The sequence below is a fragment of the Equus asinus genome, chromosome X (assembly GCF_041296235.1).
Source record: "Equus asinus isolate D_3611 breed Donkey chromosome X, EquAss-T2T_v2, whole genome shotgun sequence".
Lineage (NCBI taxonomy): Eukaryota > Metazoa > Chordata > Mammalia > Perissodactyla > Equidae > Equus > Equus asinus.
The window spans coordinates 12,833,973-12,858,380 of NC_091820.1; the positions used below are offsets into that span (position 1 = coordinate 12,833,973).

Here is a 24,408-nt window from a genome sequence, read left to right on the forward strand (position 1 = left end):
CTTCCTCACAAGAAAGGGACACACGCGCACACACACACCTACTCAAGAAAGGGATAGACACTCACACACCCCTACCAAGGTTCTAAAAGAATAAAACAAAATTTATTTTAAAACTTTATTTCTGCAAAGCCAATCAAGAAGTGTTGGAGGGAAAAAGTGTAAAAGTTATTCTTGCATATTTGGGAACAGCAAGCACTTAGTTTGAGAAAACAAGGACTTAAAACAGTTCAATCAAAGGCAGTACCCTGCTACTTGTATTTTAAAACATGATGTTCTTTCTTAAGCAACATTCTTTTCTTCCCTAAAAGCTACAATATGATACAGTACGCAATAGCTCACTTGAAAGTGCTAGAATCAAAGATAGAGAACGCCATATGCCCTCCCACTTCTACTCCCTACTATCCACTGCCTTTGTGGCGCTTGATGAACCAAGCGTTCATGGAGCAGTACATTCAACAGAAACATGTCTCGTACTGTGGGTTTAAGATCCTTGCCCCTCCAGTTCCGATGTTGTGACATCTGACTCTTCATCATTGTAAATATTTTCAGCCTGGAGATAACAACCAAATAAATTCATAGGTAAAACTCCCCATGGTTTTTACAAGATTATCTAAAAATAGCATTTAATAATTCTGCCTATCTAGATTTTAGGATTCACTGGTCAGTGTGTTTCAGTGTTAGAAATGAAATGTGGACATATTTTTAAACTAATTTATTTGGTAGTTTCCTTTCTGTGTTTTCCCCCCAAGGATTTTAATAAGGAAAAGGCAGGCCAGTGTTCTCAAAAATTATCTGCCAGTGTATAATTCCACATATATACCTAGCTGCCCATGCACTACTTATTTCAGTTATTGTTCATAAACAGTGTTTCCCAAAAGCATTTCAAACATCAGTTAGAGGGAGCGATAGCCCTGAAGTTTATGAAAGGGCTGGTTCACAACTCAATGCCTGAGAAACGTCAAGTACTTAGTGCTCATCATCAGAGACCTCAGTATCATGTGAATGCACTGACACTTTCCCCCTGGATCCTTCATGCCTATGACACAGCAGACACTGGACAAAGAGCAGCGATGCCGAGAGCCCAGGTGACAGAGTGCAAGAATCACGTCTACGTCTGTGTGTTTATAGACACGCACAGAGATTTCTCCCAACCTGACAGGTGTGTACTGAACTAAAGACTTGTTAAAATGTAAAAAGGTCTGCAAAGATTGTTTCCTTTCTCTAAATATTTGGTATAACATGCAGCACCTAAATATTTGAAATATTTCTATTACATTATATCATCAGTAAATATCTCCTTTACAAGACAGTCATTCAGGAAAAATTCGTATTTCAGCTCACCATTTGCCATATCTGCATGATGTTGTCCTCAGACACGGAGCAAATGACCCAAGGCTCATTGGGGTTCCAACTAAAATCTGATATCTTGGCGGTGTGTCCTCCATGAATAAACTGTTAATAAGAACAAAGAAAGTCTTGGTTTCCTATCTTCTTATGGTCAAAGTTTTTAGACCATCAGTCTTGCAACTAGGGGTCACTGTCCTGCGGTTTGGAGGGAGGGTGGTACAGGCTTAGTAATCTATCCCTCAACCACTTTTTTTTTTAAGGTATGCTTGGGGGCCAGCCCCGTGGCCGAGTGGTTAAGTTTGCGCCCTTTGCTTCAGTGGCCCAGGGTTTTGCTGGTTCGGATCCTGGGCGCGGACATGGCACCACTCATCAGGCCACACTGTGGCGGTGTCCCACATGCCACAACTAGAGGGACCCACAACTAAAATATACAACTATGTACTAGGGGGGTTTGGGGAGAAAAAGCAAGAAGAAGAAGAAAAAGATTGGCAACTGTTGTTAGCTCAGGTGCCAATCTTTAAAAAAGAGACAAAAAAGATTCAGAAGAAACAATTCTCACAAGGACAATATGAATACACTATTCTGAACTGAGGCACACTTCCTGACAGGAAGTCCGATTTGACTAGTTTGACAGTGAGGCCTCTGTCTTTGCCAACTAGATTACATGCAAGGCGACTATTTTACTTCAGAATTTTATCAGTTCAAAAACGTGAGGTGAGATAAACAGCTTTTCAAAATAGCCTTAAGGGGGACATAAGTGAAAATATTTTAACACCACTGGCCTGGAATATATACAGGAGTCATCAAATCAAAATATTGTTATATTAAAATTATAGTTAGTATCCAGTTTACTACACTTAAATGTCCCTTGATTTCAAGCTCTCTTGTGAAAAGAGTAACATCCTAGTGGATTTTCTTAAGGATCATGAAATTGTTAGAGTCATACAAAGTAATACTCTCTCCTCTCCCTGTGATATCAAAAAATCACTGGAAACCTTGAGAACATTGTGCTAAGACTCAGTCACAAAAGACCACATATTATATGATTCCATTTATATGAAATTTCCAGAATAGGCAAATCTAGAGAGAGACAAAGTAGATTAGTGGTTGCCAGGGGCTGAGGAAAGGAGAAGACTGGAGGGTGATAGCTAAAGACTAAGAAGTTTCTTTTTGACAGGACGAAAATGTTTTCAAATTAACTTGTGGTGATAGTTGTACAACTCCATGAATACGTTAAAAACCACTGACCTGTACACTTTAAATGGGTGAACTGCATGGTATGTGACTTACATCTCAATAGAGATGTTACCAAAGTAAAAACAGCTGGACAAGAACAGCTGGTAGCAACACCTTAGCTAGAAAATACTTAAACTGTGAAGCCCTGCATCACAAAACAGACTTTTCAGGTTACACCACCATTCGGATGCTGTCATCTGTCCAGGGTGGCAGTTTACTGAGAAATACTCCTCTTGAAGCAGCAGTGGCATTACCACTGAACACGCTCCTACATCGGAGTCTCACCACACCTCTGCCACCGTGTGCAGTGCTGCTGGGCATGGAACACCCTGGACAAGGAGTACGGGGGGCTCAGATGTCCGCACAACGTGGGATTGAGTGAGCATCTTGTGTGTGTAGGGGTGACCCTCAAGGGCCTTCTTTACCTTTAAAGATGGTGGGCAAAGCACAAGTGTACAAAAAATTAGCACTAGCCTAAGAGCTAAATACACGTTAGGGAGGGAACAGTGCTTATCTGCCAAAGGAAGGGTGGAGACAGAAGTTGAATTCAGAGTGAGGACAAAGAACCACTGCTAAGTCTGGCAACGCGTCAGGGTGTACAGCGAAGGACTGAGAGAGATGGGAAGGATGAGGACGGAGAGAAGGGCTGAGGAGAGGCTAAGATGACTCAATTAGGAACGAGTGGGAGATGGTGGGCTTTGGTGGCATCAACAACACAGAGGAAGCATTCATTTTTTGGGGAGGGAACTCAAAAGTCAGGGCATTAAATTTCTTCTATACTGTTAGAAAGTATTGCTAATTGAATATCAATAGCTGCTCCCCCCCCAAAAACCCCTCACAGATACTACAATTGAGAATCAGTGAGAAAGTACTAGACACTATTTTCCAGGAGCTCGAATTCTTCTCAGTGAAACATTCATAAAAACCTACTTGGCTCTATTTACTATTTTCAATAAATGTCAAAAGCTAATCACAATAACCTCCAAGACCTCCAGTTTGAAATCATCTTCGAGAGCTAGAATTTGAAGTTCTGCCTCATTTTCCAGATACACGGCTCAATCTGCATATGACATTTCATCGTGCATAAGAAAGCCAATATATACCAGGAGTTCTGGAGGCCCGTCTTCCGCATCTTCTGCTGACTGTTCTTCTCCAATTTTGCTATTAACAAAGAACATAAAGCTTGCATCACTGAAATTCTTGTAGCATGAATGTCTGCAAAACCAGTATCAGCTGAGAAAGCACATCTTAAAACACACACACACACTTTAAAAACAACTTGTTTCTGTACTGAAATCAATTAGAGATTTTATATTAATTATTTGGTAGGAGGGTGGGATGTTTACTTTCTGGAAATGGGTAAGAGCTGTTCACAACTACAGCTGAAGAACAGAAATTGTTAATGCTAAATATTAAATTAAAATTCAATATTTTAACCGTGGTATTTACTGCATTAGAATTAAAGGTGAAACTGGGAGAAAATATCTGTAAATCATATATCCGACAAGGGGTTAATCTCCAAAAAATATAAAGAACTCATAAAACAACAATGAAAAAACAAACAACCCGATCAAAAAATGAGCAGAGGATATGAACAGACATTTTTCGAAAGAAGATATACAGATGGCCAACAGGCACATGAAAAGATGCTCAACACCACTAATCATCAGGGCAATGAAAATCAAAACTACAATGAGATATCACCTCACACCTGTCAGAATGGCTATAACCAAGACAAAAAATGACAAATGTTGGAGAGGACATGGAGAAAAGGGAACTCTCATATTCTGCTGGTGGCAATGTAAACTGGTGCAGCCACTATGGAAAACAGTAGGGAGATTCCTCAATAATTTAAAAATAGAAATAGCATAAGACCCAGCTATCCCACTACTGGGTATTTATCCAAAAAAACTTGAAATCAACAATTTTAAGAGACTTACGCACCCCTATGCTCATTGCAGCATTACTCACAATAGCCAAGATGTAGAAGCAACCCAAGTGCCCATCGACTGATGACTGGATAAAGAAGATGTGGTATATATACACAATGGAATACTATTCAGCCATAAAAAAAGACAAAATCGTTCCATTTGCAACAACATGGATGGACCCTGAGGGTATTATGTTAAGCGAAATAAGCCAGACAGAGAAAGACAAACACTGCATGATTTCACTCATACGTGGAAGATAAACACACACATGGACAAAGAGAACAGATTAATGGTTACCAGAGGGGAAGGGGGTTGGAGGGTGGGCAAAAGGGGTAATGGGGCACATATATATGCTGAAAGATAAAAATTAGACTGTTGGTGGTGAGCACGATCCACTCTATACAGAAACTGATAAATAATAATGTACACCTGAAATTTCACAATGTTATAAAAACCATTATGACCTCAATAAAAAAAATTAAAAGGTGAAATGTATATAAAGTATCTACAAAAGAACTGATGCCCAGCCCCTACACTTCCCTCTAATCCAAGCCTTTCATTCCAGGAGTAAGATACAGTTACACATCAGTATCACAGATCTGTCTAAAGATATGTCAACAGAACAACTTTAACTACAGAATGTATAAGTCAAGGAAAGGTTAAGTTTCATTTTTTTTCTCCTCTCAAAAATTTCACTTTGTGGAATTTGCCATCAGTCTCAACAGCAAAATCACTCTGAAGTTATACACCAATCTCAGCCCTATCTGCCACCTAGCCCAAAGGCAGACTGCGCTAGTAATAACTACTGAAAAACAGCGAAAATACACCACCTTCCAAGTGATACTTTCCCCCTATAAAACTAATCCAACAAACCAAACACGTGGGACTGCTAGACCCGTCAGGAGTACAACTACCAACACTGGTCATTTTAATCCATAATGTCATCTAGTGTAGTTTTAACAGGAGAGAGTCATGAATGAATTTTAAGAAATTCTACAATGCCTGCAAGTTTAGTATTGGCACCTGTAGAGACAATTCAGTTGCCAGAGCATCAGACTTTCAAACCTTGCTGCACCACTTGTATAACCACTATATAGTTTTATTTTAGGTTTCTAATTTTAATACTAAAATTGTTTTCAAATAAAATAGAAGAAGATACTTAAATGCCTGCTTTAAAGATTCTCTACATTTTCAAGCATCTATCATGGCTAGGGTTTGTTCCATAAGAACACAGAACATTAGATGTTCAGAAGTTTTACAATACAAGCATTTTATTCTGCAGTGTGTCTGTTCCAGACACTGAAGGATGGGTCTGCTGCCTCTGTAATTGAGGCAGCCTTGGTTTTAATACACTAAAAACTTAGTCCACTTTAAGGCAATACACTTAATAAAGGTAGGAAATAAGTTTTTTTTTTGGTAACTGATTTAAACTTAAGATAAAATCTTACGGATAAGTATATAACTGAGCAACTTTATTAATGGCTCTAAAGGCTCAAATAAAAAAAAGTAAGGGAGTCTGAAATTCTTAAAATGCAACTCTGAAGTCAAGGACACTTAAGAATTGGAAAAAGTCCTTATACAGTGAGCCCCAGAAGAACACAAGCTCTTTGACACCATGCACTGTGCTCACCCCAGCCCAAGTGAATCCCCAGCACTTCCACAACCCACAGCAGGAGCTCCTGTCTGCAGGATGAATCCATGAAAGCCAAGAAGAGCAAACGGCCGAGAAACTCTGGGAAAGACCAGTCCTGCAGGTGTACTTGAGATCCAAAACGACATGAACAGCCAACATCTTTACCCCTTTCTATATACCAAGAGTGTTTTCAATACACTCATTTGGATGCTAAAACATACTCCCTGACAAAATTCTTGCCTGAATCTTAACAGAAAAACAAAACTCATATAAAGGAATTTTACAGTCCATTTGCCAATTCACTTCTCTTTTAAAGAACAAAGACCTTTCAGAAAGGTACTTACAAGTTACTTTAATATTAGATTAAACTGGGGTTAGCAAATTGCTCTTCTAGTTTATGAATTATTACATAATCTGCCAAATGAGCATATTTATGCAGTTTCTTGTCACCAGGTTCTAAGTTACCTTAAATCCCACACATTCAGGCGGCGATCAGTACCACTTGAAGCCAGAATAGTTTCATTATGTGGAGACCAGTGGACCTAGCAATACATATTCGAAAATGTAAACAATCACCCGTTTCTAGGTTTGTGGACATTGTTCTACTCCTATCTTGGGTTCTGTATCCTCTCCTTGGCCTACAGCCCTCACCCTCCTTGTCTTATCCTTTCAAGGCTCTTAAATGGCCCATCTCCCCAGCCTGCCCCCAGGAAGGTCGCACACTCCCCAATACAGAGGAACTCCACTAGGGGGCCCAATAAACTTATTCAACCCCAGCTATCCAGAAATTTTTAAAATTTTCAATGAGGTGTATCTTAACCTATGTGAATCTCTATTTTAAACCACATACAAGACGTTTTTTCACTCAAGGACCCGCCGTGCTGGCACACCTTCACTGAAGTCCTTGGATCTCACTCTTTAAACAGATCTTGTCTTGCAAGGCTTTTTTCTACTTCTGAACTAACAGTCTCTCAAAAAGCTTCAAGTTATTTCCCACTGTTAACTTATAGAGTAGAAGAGGAGCTTTTAAAAGGAACAATGTCCCATGCCCAATATATAAGAGAAAAAAATTTTTCCAAATTTCCCCCTACCAAAAGTTACTAAAACTGGATATAGCAACACCAGAAAACTGTGACGTACCTGAAAAATTTCATCTTTATGAGATTCGAAGGTATGGAGTTTTAATTTTAAATTACGCAGATCCCATAGAGCTACAGTCTGAAGAAAGATAGCAAATGAAAAGGAATTCATTTCTGCACTTTACAGAAGAATTTAAAAATATCTGATTACAAGTGTACAGTGCAGCACAAGTGCACCAAATACGCAGAAACATAGAAACCTTATCCGCAGAGCCAGTTGCGAGAATGAACTCGCTGTAGGGATTGAATGACAGGCAATTGACCTCTGCAGTGTGCGCATCCACCAGGTGGCTTGGCTTGGAGGTGGTATTGGACCTGGTGTCCCATCTGCAACACAAAGGTACAGGCAGACAACACAAGAGGTAGCCACTTGACCCTCCCCCGCTTCTCATGTGCTCACGCGTGTTTCCATGTCAGCACCAACAGGTGACTGAAGGCAGCTCTGCAGCCACGCCCTGATGTAATCATTCTCTGCCCTCATCTTCAACGGAAGTCACCCTGATCCCAATTTTGACATTTACCACTATACCAAGCAGGTTTCTTCATGTTTACATACCTGTTTTCTTTTTAAAATAAAAAAATTGTGTTCATATAGCACAGTACCTTTTATGTAAAAAGACCATTATATACGTGTATTCTGTCAATTATACCTCACTAAAACTTTTTTTTTTTTTAAAGGCCAGGACATAACTTAACAAAAAAGAAATCAAACCACAGGCCACCACAATCACTGATATAACACCCATATAACAAGACTCTGCTGAACTTTCCATCTTACATCATAAGTTTCTGATCATCAGCGACAGATCCAAACAATGACTCGTGCAGCAGGTGCCAGGCCACATCCTCCACAACAGCCGAGTGGCCAGTAAAGATCGCTTTAGCATCCACAATTTTGCCTTCCTTTGGTCCTGCATTTATATCCCACAGACAGACAGTCTAAAGGAGGAAAAAACAAAAGCAGTAAGAGATTGAATTTTTTTTTTTTAATTTTTTTTTTTTCCTTTTTCTCCCCAAAGCCCCCCGGTACATAGTTGTATATTCTTCGTTGTGGGTCCTTCTAGTTGTGGCATGTGGGACGCTGCCTCAGCGTGGTCTGATGAGCAGTGCCATGTCCGTGCCCAGGATTCGAACCAACGAAATGCTAGGCTGCCTGCAGCGGAGTGCACGAACTTAACCACTCGGCCACAGGGCCAGCCCCAGTAAGAGATTGAATTTAAATGCCAACATCTTATTTAAAAAACCTTCATTAAAAACAAAACTAACTATTATAAAAGTTAGAGATAAACATGAGGCAGAGGAAATACAAACAAAAGTGAAGCTTCATAAATAGAAGAGTATAGTATGGGTGTAGCTTCTATGATCTGAGATGTGGAGGGCAAGGAAAATACACTGTAGTGGGGGCAGGGGGAGACCGAGCATGGCGGCAGGCAAGGGACACTCAGGTTAGAATTTCTACCTACATACATTGTCAAGTATTTGAAATTCGTCTAGATTGCACAGCACAACACTAAGACCCCGGCATTCAGTATCTACCAAACAGAAATGCACATTCTAAAAATTCACTGGGTTGGGAACCTGGGGAATAAAATTACAACGTGCCTCTTAAAAACCAAAAGCCTTTGGACAAGCCTCTTACTTCACAGCAGAAACCAGTAGAGACATCAGGAAGTGCAACAGGTGAATGACCTAGAAACCCTACTAGGCTACTTTGAGAGGCCAAAGCTTGAGGCCTGCAGACAGATCACCACAGTGTGCTCCTCGAAACGTCAGCAGAGCCCAAGGACAGGCCACGGGGCCTTCCCCAGGCCTCAAAGATCACACATCAGCAGGTTGTGGGAGTAGAGCCTTCTCTTGATATCCCATTCTTAAGTTTTTACGGAAAAAAAAATCACAAGCTATAGGGCAATGATTCTTATCCAACGGTTTAAAATAAGAGGTAAATCCATTAAGGTATATTCGCACTAATTCCACTGACACTGGTATGGGCTTCATCTCTTTTTAAATCACCTTCTCATCTGAAAGGTTTTCTGTAACAAAGCTACTTCCCAGTAACAAAAGAATAATTCTACATAATATATGTGCCCTTAGTCTCTCTTGATACTTACACACTCAGACGCACAATTTACACACACTGAAGAAAAAGGGACGTGGGGAACTCCTGCCCTTCTCCCCTGCTCCTCACCTCAGAAGGGTCCCGGAGAGATTAGTAAGATGCTTGGCACATGCGGAGCCTTTGATAAACGTCAGCTATTATTATGACCAGCAACTCCCAGCCTGGCGTCTTCAAAAAGTACTAGTAATTAAGTTACTGAGTACAACCCATCCTCCCTGTTTGGGAGACTCTCCCATATCCACCTTGAGAGAAACGGAGGAAAGCTTCCTTTCAGAGAACTAAGGCAGACCCTTGCTTCCTGGCCCCCCTTGCAGCAGGGCTGCAGGAACATGACACAGGCTCCATCGGTCCAAGCAGGACTCTGAATTGTAAACAGGACCAGGGAGAATCTGTTCTGATGGCCGGGGGGTGGGGGGAGTAACATCCACTTTCCAGAGGTGGCAAGAGTGACGTCCTCAACTGGCCTGATTTGGATAGTAGATCTGACCTCTTCCTTTCTTTTCCGGGCCATTTTCTAGCTATCATGGCAATTCTGTCAGCTACCCTACCCAATGCCCTTCCAATAAATTCCTTTTCTGTTTAAATTAGCCAGAGTCGGTTTTGGTTACCTGCAACTAAAGAAGCTTGACTGGGCCAATTACCTACTTTCAGTATTTCAAAAAGCTTAACAGAAATTGCAATCGACAGAAATACAAAGAAGGTCTGCGATGTGACAGGCCCTGTTCTAGGCATGGGGATATACTAAGAAAGGAGGTAAGGAACCTGCTCTCACGAAGCCAACGTAAAATGCTAACTGTGGCCAAGTTACATAAGCTTTCCAAAGCTCCTGAGGTCTACTCTTGGCTTCTGGTTGGAGTCACACCAGTTTCTGCTTGTGGTACAGGACCCACAAAACAAGGTATAGTGACAGGAATCCTACAAACACTGACCAACAATAAATTAAAACAAGATCACTTTGCATTTCTGTGGTACTGTTAATGGTTAGAATACTTTATATTAAGGATGCCAAGACAACTCAATAGGGAAAGATGAGTCTTTCAACAATGGTGCTAGGAAAACTGGACTTCCACGTGCAGAGAACAAAGTTGGACCCCTACTTTACACCATATACAAAAATTAACTCGAAATGGATCAAAGACTCAAATATAAGAGCTCAAACTATAAATTCTAACAAAACATTTAAGTGCAAATCTTTGTGATGTTGATTATGTAATGGTTTCTTAGATATGATACCAAAAGCACAAGTGATAAAATAAAAAATATATAAATTGGACTCAAAATTAAAAACATTTGCACTTCAGAAGACATCAAAAAAGTGAAAAGACTACTCACAGGATGGGAGAAAATTTTTTTGAAATCATATATATGATAAAGGACTTGTATCTAGAAAATACAAAAACTTACAACTCTAAAATAAAAAACAAAATTTAAAAATGGACAAAGGATTTCAATATGTATTTTTCTCCAGAGAAGATATACAAATGGCCAATAAGCACATGAAAAGATGCTCAACATCATTAGTCATCAGGGAAATATAAATCAAAAGCACAACGAGATACCACTTCACACTCACTAGGATGGCTATAATAAAACAGATAGACAATAACAAGCATGGTGAGGACATGGAGAAACTGGAACCCTGGCACATTGCTGGTGGAAACGTGAACTAGTGCAGTTGCTTTGGAAAAGGGGTTTGGCAGTTCTTCAACAAGTTAATCACAGTTACCATATGACCCAGTAATTCCACTCCTAGGTAATTACCCAAGAGAAATGAAGACATATGCCCACCCAAAAACTTGTACAAAAATGTTCACAGCAACATCATTCAAAATAGCCCCTAAATGGAAACAACCCAAATGTCTATTAACTGATGAATACATCGTGGTATAGCCACATAATGGAGTATTATTCAGCCATAAAAAGAAATGCAACAGACATATGCTTCAACATGGATGAACCTTAAAAACACTGTGCTAAATCAAAGAAGCCAGAGAGAAAAAGCCACATATTATAGGATTCCATTTATATGAAATATCAAGAATAGACAAATCTATAGAGTTCGAAAGTCCTGACTGCCAGGAGCTGGGGCAGGGAGGGAGTGGGGACTGACTGCTTAATAGGTATGGAGTTTCTTTTTGCGACATTTGATGAAAATGTTTTAGAAATAGACAGTGGTAATGATTGCACATCTTTGTGAATATACTAAAACTCATTGAATTGTACACTTACAAAAATGAAAAGTAAACTAAAATGCAATTTATATTAATCAGGCCTCACAAACACTTTATAGAGTTCCCACTACAGAGATCTGCTTTTAAATAATGGACCACCACTATTTTTACCCACCTTCCCTCCATTCTAAGGCTGCTTCAAAAGAGTTTTGTGGAATCCTAAGGTGCCCCAAAGGGCAGTTCAATAACCATTGCTCTAAATCCTGTGAAAATGTTATCACAATCATCATCAGTACTATCTTAGAAACCTTTCATCTATATAGTGCTCCTTTGGGGCAGAAGTGTCCATGACACTGCCTTCAACTCTCAGTGCATGAGTAGATTAGGAAGAACAAGTTTCTCACATGGTCATCAGATGCACTTAGGAGATGTCCACTCAAATTAGAATTCCAGGAAAGACCATAGCCTTCCTTTTGGTGGCCTCTTAGTCTGAGATCAGGATTACATTCTCCACTTGGGTCTAAAGAAAAAAAGAAATACATTAAGTACTAAATGATTCTGTTTACCAGAACTGGTAAGAGCAAATTCTCACTCCTGAGTGAGCCATAACATTTATTATAATGCTTGGAAAAGCACTACACATCAACAAGGTCTTGGTCTGACCCATAGCCGCCTTGAAAAGGTCTTCTCTGTGCTTCATTTCAAATACTCAGTGCAAACCAGGTCTCCTGACCATAAAATGACTGATTCCTTGGCAAAATCTAGTACTGGCTCTAACACAAAAGACTGAAAACTACAGCCATCCCACAAATTTGTGTGGTGACAACCCACCCCATGCCCGGGTCAATTTTTAAAAATATTTTTGTAAGGCAAGAGTTAACACAGCAGATCTGGTTGCTCAGTCCTTGCATGTCTCCAGGGTAGCCTGCAATCATGATTGACCCTTAGCCAACCCCTGGGAATATAACCCTCACAAAATTCTTCATGTCACTGATGATGAAGTTGTGTACGCCTAGAGCAGTGGGGCACCCTGTAGCAGCTTGTCAAGACCTGCAGGATTGTTTAGCAAGAGTCATGATTTATCTGGCTTCACTGCTGGGGTCCTGAGTTTCCTCTACCATGGCTGGTCATAGAGCAGGATGTGCCTGTGTGACCAGACCTCCATAAAAAACCCCAGACCCTGAGACTCAAGCAGGCTTCCCTGGGCAGAGACATTTAGCATGTGTCCCTGTGGTTTGCTGCTAGAGAGAAAATGCACATTCTGTGTGGCCCCAGCGGGGAAGGAATCAGAAGCCTGTGCCTGACCTCTCTGGACTCTGCCTGATATGTATCTTTTTCCTCCCACTTTTGCTCTTATCTTTTGCCATAGTAAGTCTTAGCCAGGAGTATAATCTGTCCTGAGGTCCTTCTGTTAAATCACTCAACTGGAGGGTGGTCATGGGACCTCGAAAAATTTTTAAACCTTTAAAAATTATAGAGTATACTGTAGTTTGAGTAACCTCAAAGCAATTATTCCAAATTAAGACAAATGGTCAAGCAATGGCCTGACTTTATTACTACATACCTGGTTTAGCAGGGTGCTTTGTATAATCAAAAACCAGCACGTCAGAGGATGGTGTTTTTGTAGCAATGATGTGAGGATTCTGAGGCATGTAACGAGCTCGGTTCACTTCTCCTTCGTGGTTAATTTTAATTTCACATTCAATTTTTCCTGTTACAGAACCAAAGCCACCAAATTCTAATGTGAGAAGAAAGAAATAAACACATACACTTATGATTAAAATTCACAAGTCACTTAGTTTAATCAACCCAACAGATTTGAACCTGACAGAATATAACACAAGTTGATCCGAGAAACACACACACACAAAAAGAGGTTCACTTGCCACTTGGAATTAATTTATTCTCAAAGCTCATCTTCATTGGAAAATATTGGTAGCTATTTTATACAAGTTAATTCACTTCCACTTTGGATTTAAAACAATTGAAAATCGGCCTCTTTCAGATGTGAAGATGATAGTTATTCGATAAACTTCAAATAACCACATAATAAACACATCTCTGTCTTTTAGTTCAAATACAACTCATTTGGAAGTGCTACAGTGAATGAGCATCTTATTTTAGGGTTCATTAAGACAGGGAAGATTTCACGCTCAGGGTATGAATGCCCCTTCAGTCTAAAGTTAGACACATCCTCAAATTGGAAATCCATGCTAACTCACTCCCACCCAACCCCAATCAATACATGTGCTGATTCCACCAGCATACTTGGTTCAACTGCTAGTGGAGTGCCAAAGCTACGAGGGGGCTAACATCTCTATCTGCTGTGCGAATAAGACTACATTGTTAGTTATCAAAAAGGCCTTGGAAAAGTAACAAAGCCACACAAAAAGTCTAATTTCTCAGAAGCAGCAAGATGATAGCAAAACAATACAAGTAGAGAACATCCAAGCAGATAATAGCAGATAAAAACACCATCTTTGAACGTTTCATAGAAAAAAAACCTGAATTAGTTGCTGACACTTAAAAAGTTCAGAGGCTTCACATTATAACTGTTTTATTTCTTCTTGATCTATATTGCTTTTTCTTTGCACATTCCTTTTTAGCTCACCCTGTGCCTCAGGTTAGGGAACACTTAACTCAAATGCCTAACGCAGCCAGGCAGGTAGCAAGTCAAACGGAATGGCCGGTGCCTGGTGAAAACACATGGAAAGCAGTAAACCATTTCTGTTTCCGCCAGCTCCTGCTATGTGGGGATGCTTAATGAACACTGGCTCCCATGGCTTACTATCAGCGTTCAGCCATTCTTCCTTATGGCAAACACAGCTTACTATTTTTGTGTGGCTAAAATTCACATGCCATTCCACACAACTACTCTCACACAACCACATGCAATCACTTCTTGGCCTCCCCTTCGTGTTAGTGGAAGAAATGTGCCTCAGCCTTTCTAAGACCACCCCTCTTGATCCCCTCACCTCCTCCCTCCTGAGACACTGCTCCAAACCTGCCCCGACTTTGATTTTTCAACCTCTCATCCCCACGGACTCCAAGAGCACTTTCTAACCCTTCCGCTACCAAGACGCTCAATTTTCCCAATTCCTTTAGTTAAAACAAACTGAATAGCTCTCTTTTTAAAAAATTGGGATTCCAGTTAAGATTTACTTTGAATATAGGGCTTTGCTTTCTCAAACTCAAAAGTTTGAAAAACCACTATTTTAATGATAACAGTATCCATTAAAAATATCATAATTGAAAATTTAAAAAAAGTGTTAACTGAATTATTCCAGTCGCTTGTTAGAATGTAATACACTGGACAAGTGACTTCAATAACTTAATATATCCATATATTATACACAGAGACTAATTCTTAAGCTGGAAGTCCAATAAGTACATACTTTAGGACCAAAAGCCATTAAAAAGTTTCTGATTACAACAGTATTTACAGAAATAATGCATAAGGTTGTAGGGGAATGGACTGTGAATATGGGAGTGATAAACTGAGTAAATCATTTTGGAAAATAGTTTCACATTATTTTAAGTTGACAATGAATATTCTATATAACTCAGGAGTTCCACTCCACTAGATAAATTCTCCCACATGTGTACAAGGAGACATGGCAAGGATGTTCACTAAGCAGTGTTTGGAAGAGCAAAAAAACCACACAGGTACAATCCAACCGCCCCTTGGTAGAAGGGATAAACTCAGGTTTAATCGCAATGGAATACTTTATAGCAGTGAAAAGAATGACACAGACATCTACACAGTATACAGACACATAAACAATATTGACTGAAAAAAGGAAGCTGCTAAACAACATTAATGTATACTCATTAGTGTATGAATAATAAAAATACAAACAGTTGAAAATGGCACACTAATTTCAGGACAGTGATGAATTCTGGAGAGGCAGGGAGGAACGGGTGGTGGTGAGACTTTAGCTATAATGCAACATTTTATTTTCAATAAGAAAAAAACCTAAAGCAAATACTGGAAAATGTTAAGATCTATTAAAACATTTGGGGCAGTGTGGAAAGCACTAACCCAGCAGGTCTGGTTGCTTAGTCCTCATAGCTCTGAGCGACACTGGGACCATGACTGACCCTTGGCCAACTCCTGGGAACATAGACCTCAGAATGTTCCTCATGTCACTGATGGACTGATGATTTTGTGGTGTACACCTGGAGCAATGGACCATGCTGTACCAGTTTGTCAGGGCTGCTTTGCACAAATATCAAGGTTGACGATACACACCTGGTTTCATTATTGGGGTCCTGAGGTTCAGTTGTCATGGCTGGTTGCCAGCAGGATGTGCCTCCGAAAACAGCCCCCTACAAAAGCTTCAGACCCTGACACTCAAATGGGTTTCCCTGGACAGAGACAGGCTGCATGTGCCCCTGTCATTCACTGTCAGGGAGAAAGCACGTCCTGTGTAGCCTTGGACGAGACTTGTGACAGCCCTCTCTGCAAATCTTTTTCCTGCTGCTTTTGTTCTATATTCTTTACTGTAACAAACTTTAGCCATGAGCATAATTTGCTATCGAGTCTTATGAGTCCTCCTAGCAAAATCACCAAACTTGGGTGGTTGTGAGCATGAGAATACCAAAAGAGAGGAATGTGTGTGTGGGGGGTGGGGGTGGGGGCAGTGGGGCTCAACAGCTTCCATAAAAATCCCACTATTGACTGATTAACTGTTTGCTATATATGCCTCCTGGCTTTTTCCTATGCATACATCAACACATTATTACTTTTACAAAAATGGGTACTATAATCACAAATACCAGTTACTCAATTTACCTTGGAAACCTTTCCATACAAGTGCATACATTATTTATCTCATTCTTTGTGTGTGTATAAAACTTCAGATTTATCTCATTCTTAGTAATTGCTGCACAGTACTTCAAACATAACATAACGTGTTTAACCAATTTCCTATGAACTAACATCAGGGTTGTTAGGTTGATCCTAATTTTTCAATCCTACAAATAATGCTATTGTGAAATCCTTGTGCACATGTGGGTGCATAGTTCTAGGATAAAGTCCTAGAAGTTAAACTGCTGAGCCAAAATATATTAGCATAAAATTTTAATAACATATAATTAGAAAGAGGCATACTCCCTGAAACATCAATACTGGAATATATGGTATACCTACCACCCTTCTCACTGTCACAGTGGGAAGCATCAAACTGAGCATCATCATTCGGAATATGGACACGAGCAACCACGAGATGATTCTGCTCATCAGATGTGTGAGTCCCCAGCACTAGCCAATGAAGGGCATAATCCTTTCCTTCCGGTCTGTTTAGGAAAGAAAATAAGTCACACTAATCCTACAAGAAATTAGTTGCTAACAAATTCAATCCATCACCAATCCCCATACTCATAAATCATGACTTTTCGCCTAAAAAAAACTTCCATTTTAATGCTAGATGTTTCCAATTTCCCACTAAGAGGCAACAAGGTAGAATGGAAAGAATAAAATGTTGAGTTAGCAAAACTGGGTTTAAATCCTGGCTCAAACTAAAATTAGCTATATGCAATTTCTTAAATCACAAGTTTCCTGTGGGCCTCAGTTTCTTCACCTAAAAAATAGGTTATGAGTGCAAATGGCATGATGTGAAAACCCCTTCTTTATGTTTATGGTGCTTAAAATTTATGAAATGGGCATTCTCAATTTTACGGCTGGGGGCGGGGGGAAGGTCTTTGTTACCTTGTTCTATGGAAACTCACTTTGAGGCTGAAGAACCTGCTGATGGCTCTTGGCACCCTGGTCCAAGCAGTGATTTTGCATCTTTATCTATTAACAAGGCTTTTTCATTCATATTATCTAGAATATGAATTTTCATCTGCACTCTATGGTCCCACCTCAGTGAGGAGGACCAAGAAGTAGGGCTCTGAATCCCAACACCAGACAAGTTAGGCTACTTATCTGTTTCTAAATTTCTGTACAAAGGATTCAGTGGTTTTAAAAAAAGGTTTGGGGGTTACTTCTAGGCATGTAATTTACTAATAACCAAAAAAGATACAAGATGAAATTTTGCCAAGACTTGGCTTAAGGTAAAAAAGAACAATAAATACACATACAACCCCAAGAACAGAATAAGGCAGCCATGGCTAAGCAATAGCAGCTCGTTTGAAAAAAGACATGAGTTTTAGTCTATGTATGTTCAGAGGCCAAGAATATAATGTAGCTATCAAAAAGGGTAATTAATTCCATCTTAGATGAACTTATATGGGGAGAGGTGAGGTAATGTGCATGAGCACTTGCCCACTTTTAACTGGAAAAACCACACTTAGAAAATTAGGTTTTGGCAAGGTACTTTAGGAGGGCTTAGACAAAATGAAACCTTTTCCAGAAATAGTGGCTCAAAATCAAAGGGAACTTAAACATATCTCATGAGAACCATTTGAAGAGAAATAGGAATGCTTAAGAGAAAGGAGGCACCACAGAGCAATGTTAGGGCTAACACAAAAGGAAGGAAGCGACTTACTTTTTATGGGATTAAGCAGAAAAACCAAGAGCAACAGGTAAAAGTTACAGGTAAACGTGTCAATTCGTCACAGGACCTTTCTAAGGAACACAGTCCCAAGATGGACGGAGGATCGGAAAAATTCCTCTTGACTCTCAAATTCAATTATTCCAGTTTCCCCTCACTTGATCATCATAGAAGGATTTTTCTTTTTACTACAAATCCTTTCATCTCCATCATTAAAATACAAGCCTATTTTCCTGAACCAATATTTCCCTCCAATACTGGATGCACCTAAGGCTGCAGAAGCACTCATAAGACCTTGTCCATTTTCTTTTTTTTTTTTTTCAGATTTTATTTTTTCCTTTTTCTCCCCAAAGCCCCCTGGTGCATAGTTGTATATTCTTTGTTGTGGGTCCTTATAGTTGTGGCATGTGGGACGCTGCCTCAGCATGGTTTGATGAGCAGTGCCGTGTCCGCGCCCAGGATTCGAACCAACGAAACACTGGGCCGTCTGCAGCAGAGCACGAGAACTTAACCACTCGGCCACGGGGCCAGCCCCCGACCTCGTCCATTTTCAGTGCCAGAATCCTTTGACCATTTTGACTCCACTGCTAAGAAATTCACCCAACAATCACAGATTATCACAAGGTTATTCTCGGCAGCACTGTCTGAAGCAGCAAAAGACTGAAAACAATCTAAATATCCATCAATAAGAAACTGCTGACATAAATTATGGTATACCCATAAACGCAATTCTATGGAGCCCTTAAAACAAATGATTATATCTAAGTATGCTGATAGGAAAAAGTCTCCAATATAAACTCCTAATTAAAAAGTTAAGTGAGCACCTTACTACCAGAAAAAACGACGGAAGGAAAATATATGTACGTACTTCTTCATGCCGGCATGATGGCTAAGAAACTGCAAACAATGACTGACTCCACTCTGGGTAAGGGAACTAGGAGAACTTATTAGAAGACTTATTTTTCACTCTATGCCCTTTTGTACCGTCTGAATTTGAACGATTACAAAGCTTTTTAGATAGAAAGTTAGTCAGTCTAAACATGTTTAAGAAATTATTTAATAGGAGATATGAAACCACGATCTACTAGGTTGGAAAAACAATCTCTTAGAGACACCTAAATAAAAATTTTTAAAAGCCAAATCAATTATCTGGACAATTATCTAACTCAATTTAAGGACAACAGCTCAGAAAGTCCAAGTAATCATTGGGAAACATATTGTATATAGGCAGAAGGCCTTATGAGTTTGAGTACAGTCTAGCTCCTCAAAGAGTCAGGCAGTAAGAATAGCCAACATTTCCACTGTTCTGTATAGTGACAAAACACAATCACAGGCCCTTCATCCCCCAAAGAGAACTCTGCAAAACACCACACAACCGTCCCCAACATCCAAGAATGCAAGCTGGCTGGCATTTTCTTGCATTCCCAGAGCCACTGCACGTCCCACAACCAGATCCCACTTCTTTGTATGCAAAGAACACCATGGAATACATAATTTAGTTAAAGTATTTTCTGTTAGGTTCCCAAGCATTAATACAAAGGCAGTATCTGGGCTGAGAACATAGAACTCTGTTATCTTTAAAATCTTTATGCAAAACACATCATAGGTAACATTTTAAAAAGACTTCAGTAAGCAGCTTTCATTGAAATCCAAACGGAGAAATACAGTGTTATTCCATCCTATCTAACAAATTATTTCTGAAGAGAAGGGCTGGAAAAATCAGCATCAGTCACCACCTACTGTGTACTTACTCTGCGCCAGCACTTTAACATACACCATCTCATTTAATTCCTTCAAACGTACGCAGCCAGTACCATCAGCACCTCCATTTACAGACCAGACAACTCCGTCTGAGAGAGAGACTGACCAACTTGCTCTAATTCACAAAGCTACAAAGCAGGGGGCAGGATTCAAACTCAGGTCTCTAACCTTAAAGCCCCAGCTCTTTCCTTACTGTGACAGGGCAAAAAGACCCAAGAGAATGCAAATTAAGTTGTTGAAGTTTTACATTTGCTTAACAAAAAACCACAAAGAGTAAAACACACAAGACGCTCTAAACCAGAATCTGAATACCCTTAAGTATTTGATATTTAAAGCTGTTATAAATATCAATGCTTAGACATTTCCATTATTTAGTTCTTGGCTACTCTTCCCACATCTGTGTATTTACATTGAGATTTCTGGGAACCCGAATGGAAGCCCCATCTGTATGGAAGTCAACGTTCGCATATGGAGAATCTGGCCACTATATGAGTAATTTTATCTAAAATTAATTTACTCTTATTTTTATAACTTGTGGCAAAATCCCCTTTCTAGATTAGAGCTTGATTAACCTTCATTAAATTATATGCTCATGATACCCAAATTTAATACACTAGTAAAGTGCATAGCCAAATTCCTACTAGAAAAAGTGCAAGTATACAAGAAAGGTAATCTAGTGCAGGGGATACTTCAACTTTGGGGCCACTCGGTTTGGGTTCAAAAACCCGATCCACCACTTACCAGCTGTGTGATCTTGGACATGTTATTCAGCATCTCAGCCCCATTTTCCACATCGGTAAAACAAGGATGATAAAAAGTAATCATAATACCGTTGTATTAAACCAAATAGCACACAAAACTCTCCATGTGTGTGAAGCTCTGTTCTAAGTGCTCAATAAATGTAATTATACCAGAGAAATTTTAAATATAGCTGAAAAGAATACTCTTATGAAGGCCAACAGTAATCTCAAAGTATTTCATATTGTAAACCAATAACAGCTATTCTTTGGTGAACTGTTACTAAATTCTTTCCCCCTTTGCCAGTTAAAACATATTCATCTTGGTGGCTGATTACATGGGTGTGTTCACTTTGTAAAAATTCATCAAGTCGTACGCTTATGATTTGTGCAATTTTCTGTACATATGCTATTTTCCTATGAAGTTTTAAAGAAATCCATTAGTCTGAGGCCCAAAGAGAGCTGCTCTATATTTAAGCTCAAGAAATGTCCAATATATCTGGTGCTTCCTACAAATATCATTAACCTCACAGATTTCTTCTCCCCTTTTAAAGCCACGCTTATACGTCAGAAATCATCCCATAAAACACTTCAGTTTCAAAAATAAAAATCACCTGCCACCTCATCCAAAGGCTGAATTGATTACATGCTTCTGTTCTACGTATAAAATGCCCAAACTACGAAATTCAGAACAGTTAAATTTGTGCAAAATAAAAGTTGCCAGAAACCCTTACTTAGTCACTTCAGGAAGCCACTGAACGGTAAGACTCGGCCACTGAAGAGCATGGGTCATAACCAGGTCATAAAGAAACGGTGTATTCTTCTTCCAGATTTTATATTCTTCATTGATGACACGCTCCTCCACAGTATCTTCAAACACTGAAATTTGGAGAAAGCCCATACGATTAAGTAGCTGAGATGGAGCGAAGGCACAATCTGTACACGGATACTGGAGGTCACCTCGAGATGGCCACACCTAATCTACTCTTTCCCTTTCCCTCTAATTTGGACGCGAACAACTAACTGCTCTTCTAGAACGTGGAGAGAATATTAACACCAAGAAGCTTATTTTTTGCACTTTGAGATCAATACTGCCTGCGTATACAGAATTAGATGATCAATTACACGGATATCGAAATTGTTTCGCCACTGACGGCCGTTCGCACCTGTTCTAAGATGACAACCCGTATGTAGACGGGCTCCACGACCCACCCCGGGGAACGAATCCACGTGTAGCAAAAACCCCTCGGCCCGCGCCCTCCATCCCCCACCAAGAGAGGCCTCCGTTCCCCAGAAGCCCGCGTCGGCAGCCATAGGCCAGCGGGTTCCAGAATCCCCCGGACAAGGGCCGCGACCCCGAGGCGGTCGATGCGCGCGCGTGGAAGGAACCGCCGTGCCCACTTTCCGGCGGCGGTGACTGCCTCTGCCCGGGACCGAAGGCGCGGGAGGGAGCGCCGCGGCCGGAGGGGGGGTCCGGGGGAGAGGGGGAAGGGGGCCCACCTCGCGGCCCCGCGCCCGGCTCCGGAAGTGCTCGGAGCCCTCCGCGCCGCGGCCCCGTCGCGCGTAGGCCCCTCGAGGCGCGCGCCCAGCCTCGCGCCCGGCCCCGCCCCCTGCTCTGCACGCCAATTCGCGCCTTTCGCCGGCGCGTGCCGCGGCCTCGCGCGCCCGCCGCCCCCCGCCGCCCCGGCGTGCGCCGCCCCGCAGGGCCTCTTACTCTCTTTACTCGCCATCTTGCGTCGGGTCGTTCGCCCCTCGCCGCCGCCTCAGACTCCCCTCGCGAGCCAAGAGCAGCCCAACCGCAGGCGCTCCTGCCTTTCCCAGGCGCGTCACACACTTCTAGCTCTCGAAGCCTGAGCTCCGGCTCCCAGCCTGGGTGCTCCCCAGACGCCGCGTCCTTCCCTCCTGCCTCCTCCCCGCTCGCGGGTACCGAGGTCTGAGGCGCTCTTCCCTCTCTCTCTCTCTCCAAACTTGGAACGAGACTTTTCAACCCGCGCCTCTCAGCCCGCCCAGGCAGCTGAGCGCAGGCGCATCCGCCCTGGGAAAAGCAAGAGGCCGTGGAGAGGCGGGCCTGGGAGCCAACGGCTTCGTTGTCTCGACCAATGACGTGCGGCAGGCAGGTTTCACGCGGCGTTCGGAGGCGGGCTTCTGGGGTTGGGCGGGGCGTTCCGCGGCAGGAAGTTGGCGGGGCGCAGGCGCAAGGACTCGCCCAGCGCTCTCAGGGCCGGCCGCGGGGGCGGATGGGGGTGCGCTGGGGGTGGGGCAAATGGGGGCCCGGCGTGCGGGCTGTGCGGGGGCTGCGAGCCTCGCAGAGGCGAGCCTCGGGGGCCGCGGGGCGTGGCTGCTTGCAGAGGCCGTGGCGGTGGCGGTGGCGGTGACGGTGGCGGTGGGGGTGGGAGGGGGCAGGGAAGCTGCCGCCGCTTAGCCAAGCAAAATCTCAGAGCTAGAAAAGAAAATGGTTTCTAGTCTCGAGAGATTACTGTGCCCGCAGTCTCCCCAGTAATCACGAGCATGCAATTCTGTGCACCTTGAAAGGTCTCCTTGCAGCCGACTGGCCTTTCCTGGGGCCCAGTCGAGCCGAGGTGGGGTTTGTCGGAGGCAAAGGGGAATTTTTGCAGAGGCCGCGGGCGTTTTCTGACTGCAGAAGCCGCCGGGCCTCCCTGTTGGCTAAACCTGCGGCCTGTGCTGGCCCAGGCCGCCAACGGCCCGACGCTCGCTTGAATTACATTTTCGTTTGTTCACAAATTTGGGTCCTTAAAAATGATGATTTGTGGCCTCGCGTCCTGCAGCGGATTTTGTCCCTGCACTGGCATTCTTGTTTCTGTCCCAGGCCCAGCTGAGTCATTCTTGTCACCTGCGGGGGTCCCAGAGCACCCGCATCCCAAGCTGGCGAGGCTGAGAAGAGTTGGGCTGAGCTGACCAGGGGCCGGCTTGCCTGAGCCCTGTCTGCCCTGGAACTTGGGAGCCCCTGAGGAGCGCGTGGGTGTGAGGAGAATGCGGGCTGCAAGGCCGAATGGGAACGAAAATGAGGGCCAGGAGCAAAGGGGACGGGGTAGGAGGAGGTGGCCGAGGTGTCTACATGCACAGGGAACTTCTGTCTGCATCCAGACGCCGAGAAAGGTTCCCCCTGTAAAAGCACCCCCGGAACACTTGCTGCCTTGATATTTTCCAAGTGCCTTCATGCAAGTGACCATGGTAATTTTCAAACGAAATCGTGCAGCTGCCGCTGTGATGCCCACGTTTCTGATCGGGGAACAAACCCAGACGTTACTCTAGTCCGTGGCAGAAGCACTCGTATTACCTTATATAGAAATTTACTGTCGGGTGTCTCTGGTTTCTGATTCGATCCATACTATACGATTATAACGCTCTCCCTTCGTGTCAGGCCCAGGAATCTTGTTAGTGACTAAGGCTGGGAAGGGGCGGCTGGAGAGGGAAGGGGGTTGCAAGGGTGTTTAAACAATACAGCCCTCGTGTTCTAGAGCACTGGTTGGTAAACGTTTTTTCTAAAAGGGGCCAGATAGTAAATATTTTAGGCTTTGGGGGCAGCTACTCAACGCTACCGCGTTATAGCGAGAAAGCAGCCCAAGACAATATGGATGATCATGGCTGTATTCCAGTAAAACTTTGGACTTCAGAAAATTTTCACGTGTCACAAAATATTCTTTTGATTTTTTTCAACCGCTTGAAAATGGAAAAATCTTTCTTAGTTTGTGGGCCATACAAAAACAGGCGGTGGGTTAGATTTAGCAGAGAACTGTAGTTTGCCCATCTTGTTCTAGAATAATTGTCTCTTACAGCTCTACTTCAATGGGCACCTCCTCGTGTGCACAGCAAGAGAAG

The 24,408-nt window shown here is 42.1% G+C and overlaps 1 protein-coding gene across 2 annotated transcripts; it reads right to left on the reverse strand.

The window, feature by feature from the left end:
• Window positions 1-80: 80 nt before the first annotated feature.
• Window positions 81-22,676, reverse strand: RBBP7 (RB binding protein 7, chromatin remodeling factor). Of its 2 annotated transcripts, none has more exons than XM_044764328.2 (12): window positions 22,283-22,676; window positions 21,303-21,447; window positions 16,726-16,871; window positions 13,138-13,311; window positions 11,978-12,093; window positions 8,065-8,225; window positions 7,487-7,613; window positions 7,288-7,365; window positions 6,613-6,689; window positions 3,687-3,744; window positions 1,342-1,452; window positions 81-550 (listed from the first exon to the last, which is right to left on the reverse strand). In XM_044764328.2, the coding sequence occupies exons 1-12, from the start codon at window positions 22,296-22,298 to the stop codon at window positions 482-484; spliced, it is 1,278 nt and encodes a 425-aa protein (XP_044620263.1). In that variant the 5' UTR covers window positions 22,299-22,676; the 3' UTR covers window positions 81-481. The 2 variants fall into 2 exon arrangements, with proteins under 2 accessions (XP_044620263.1, XP_044620264.1); XM_044764329.2 differs by having other exon boundaries at window positions 13,138-13,284; window positions 22,283-22,624.
• Between the last annotated feature and the right edge of the window lie 1,732 nt (window positions 22,677-24,408).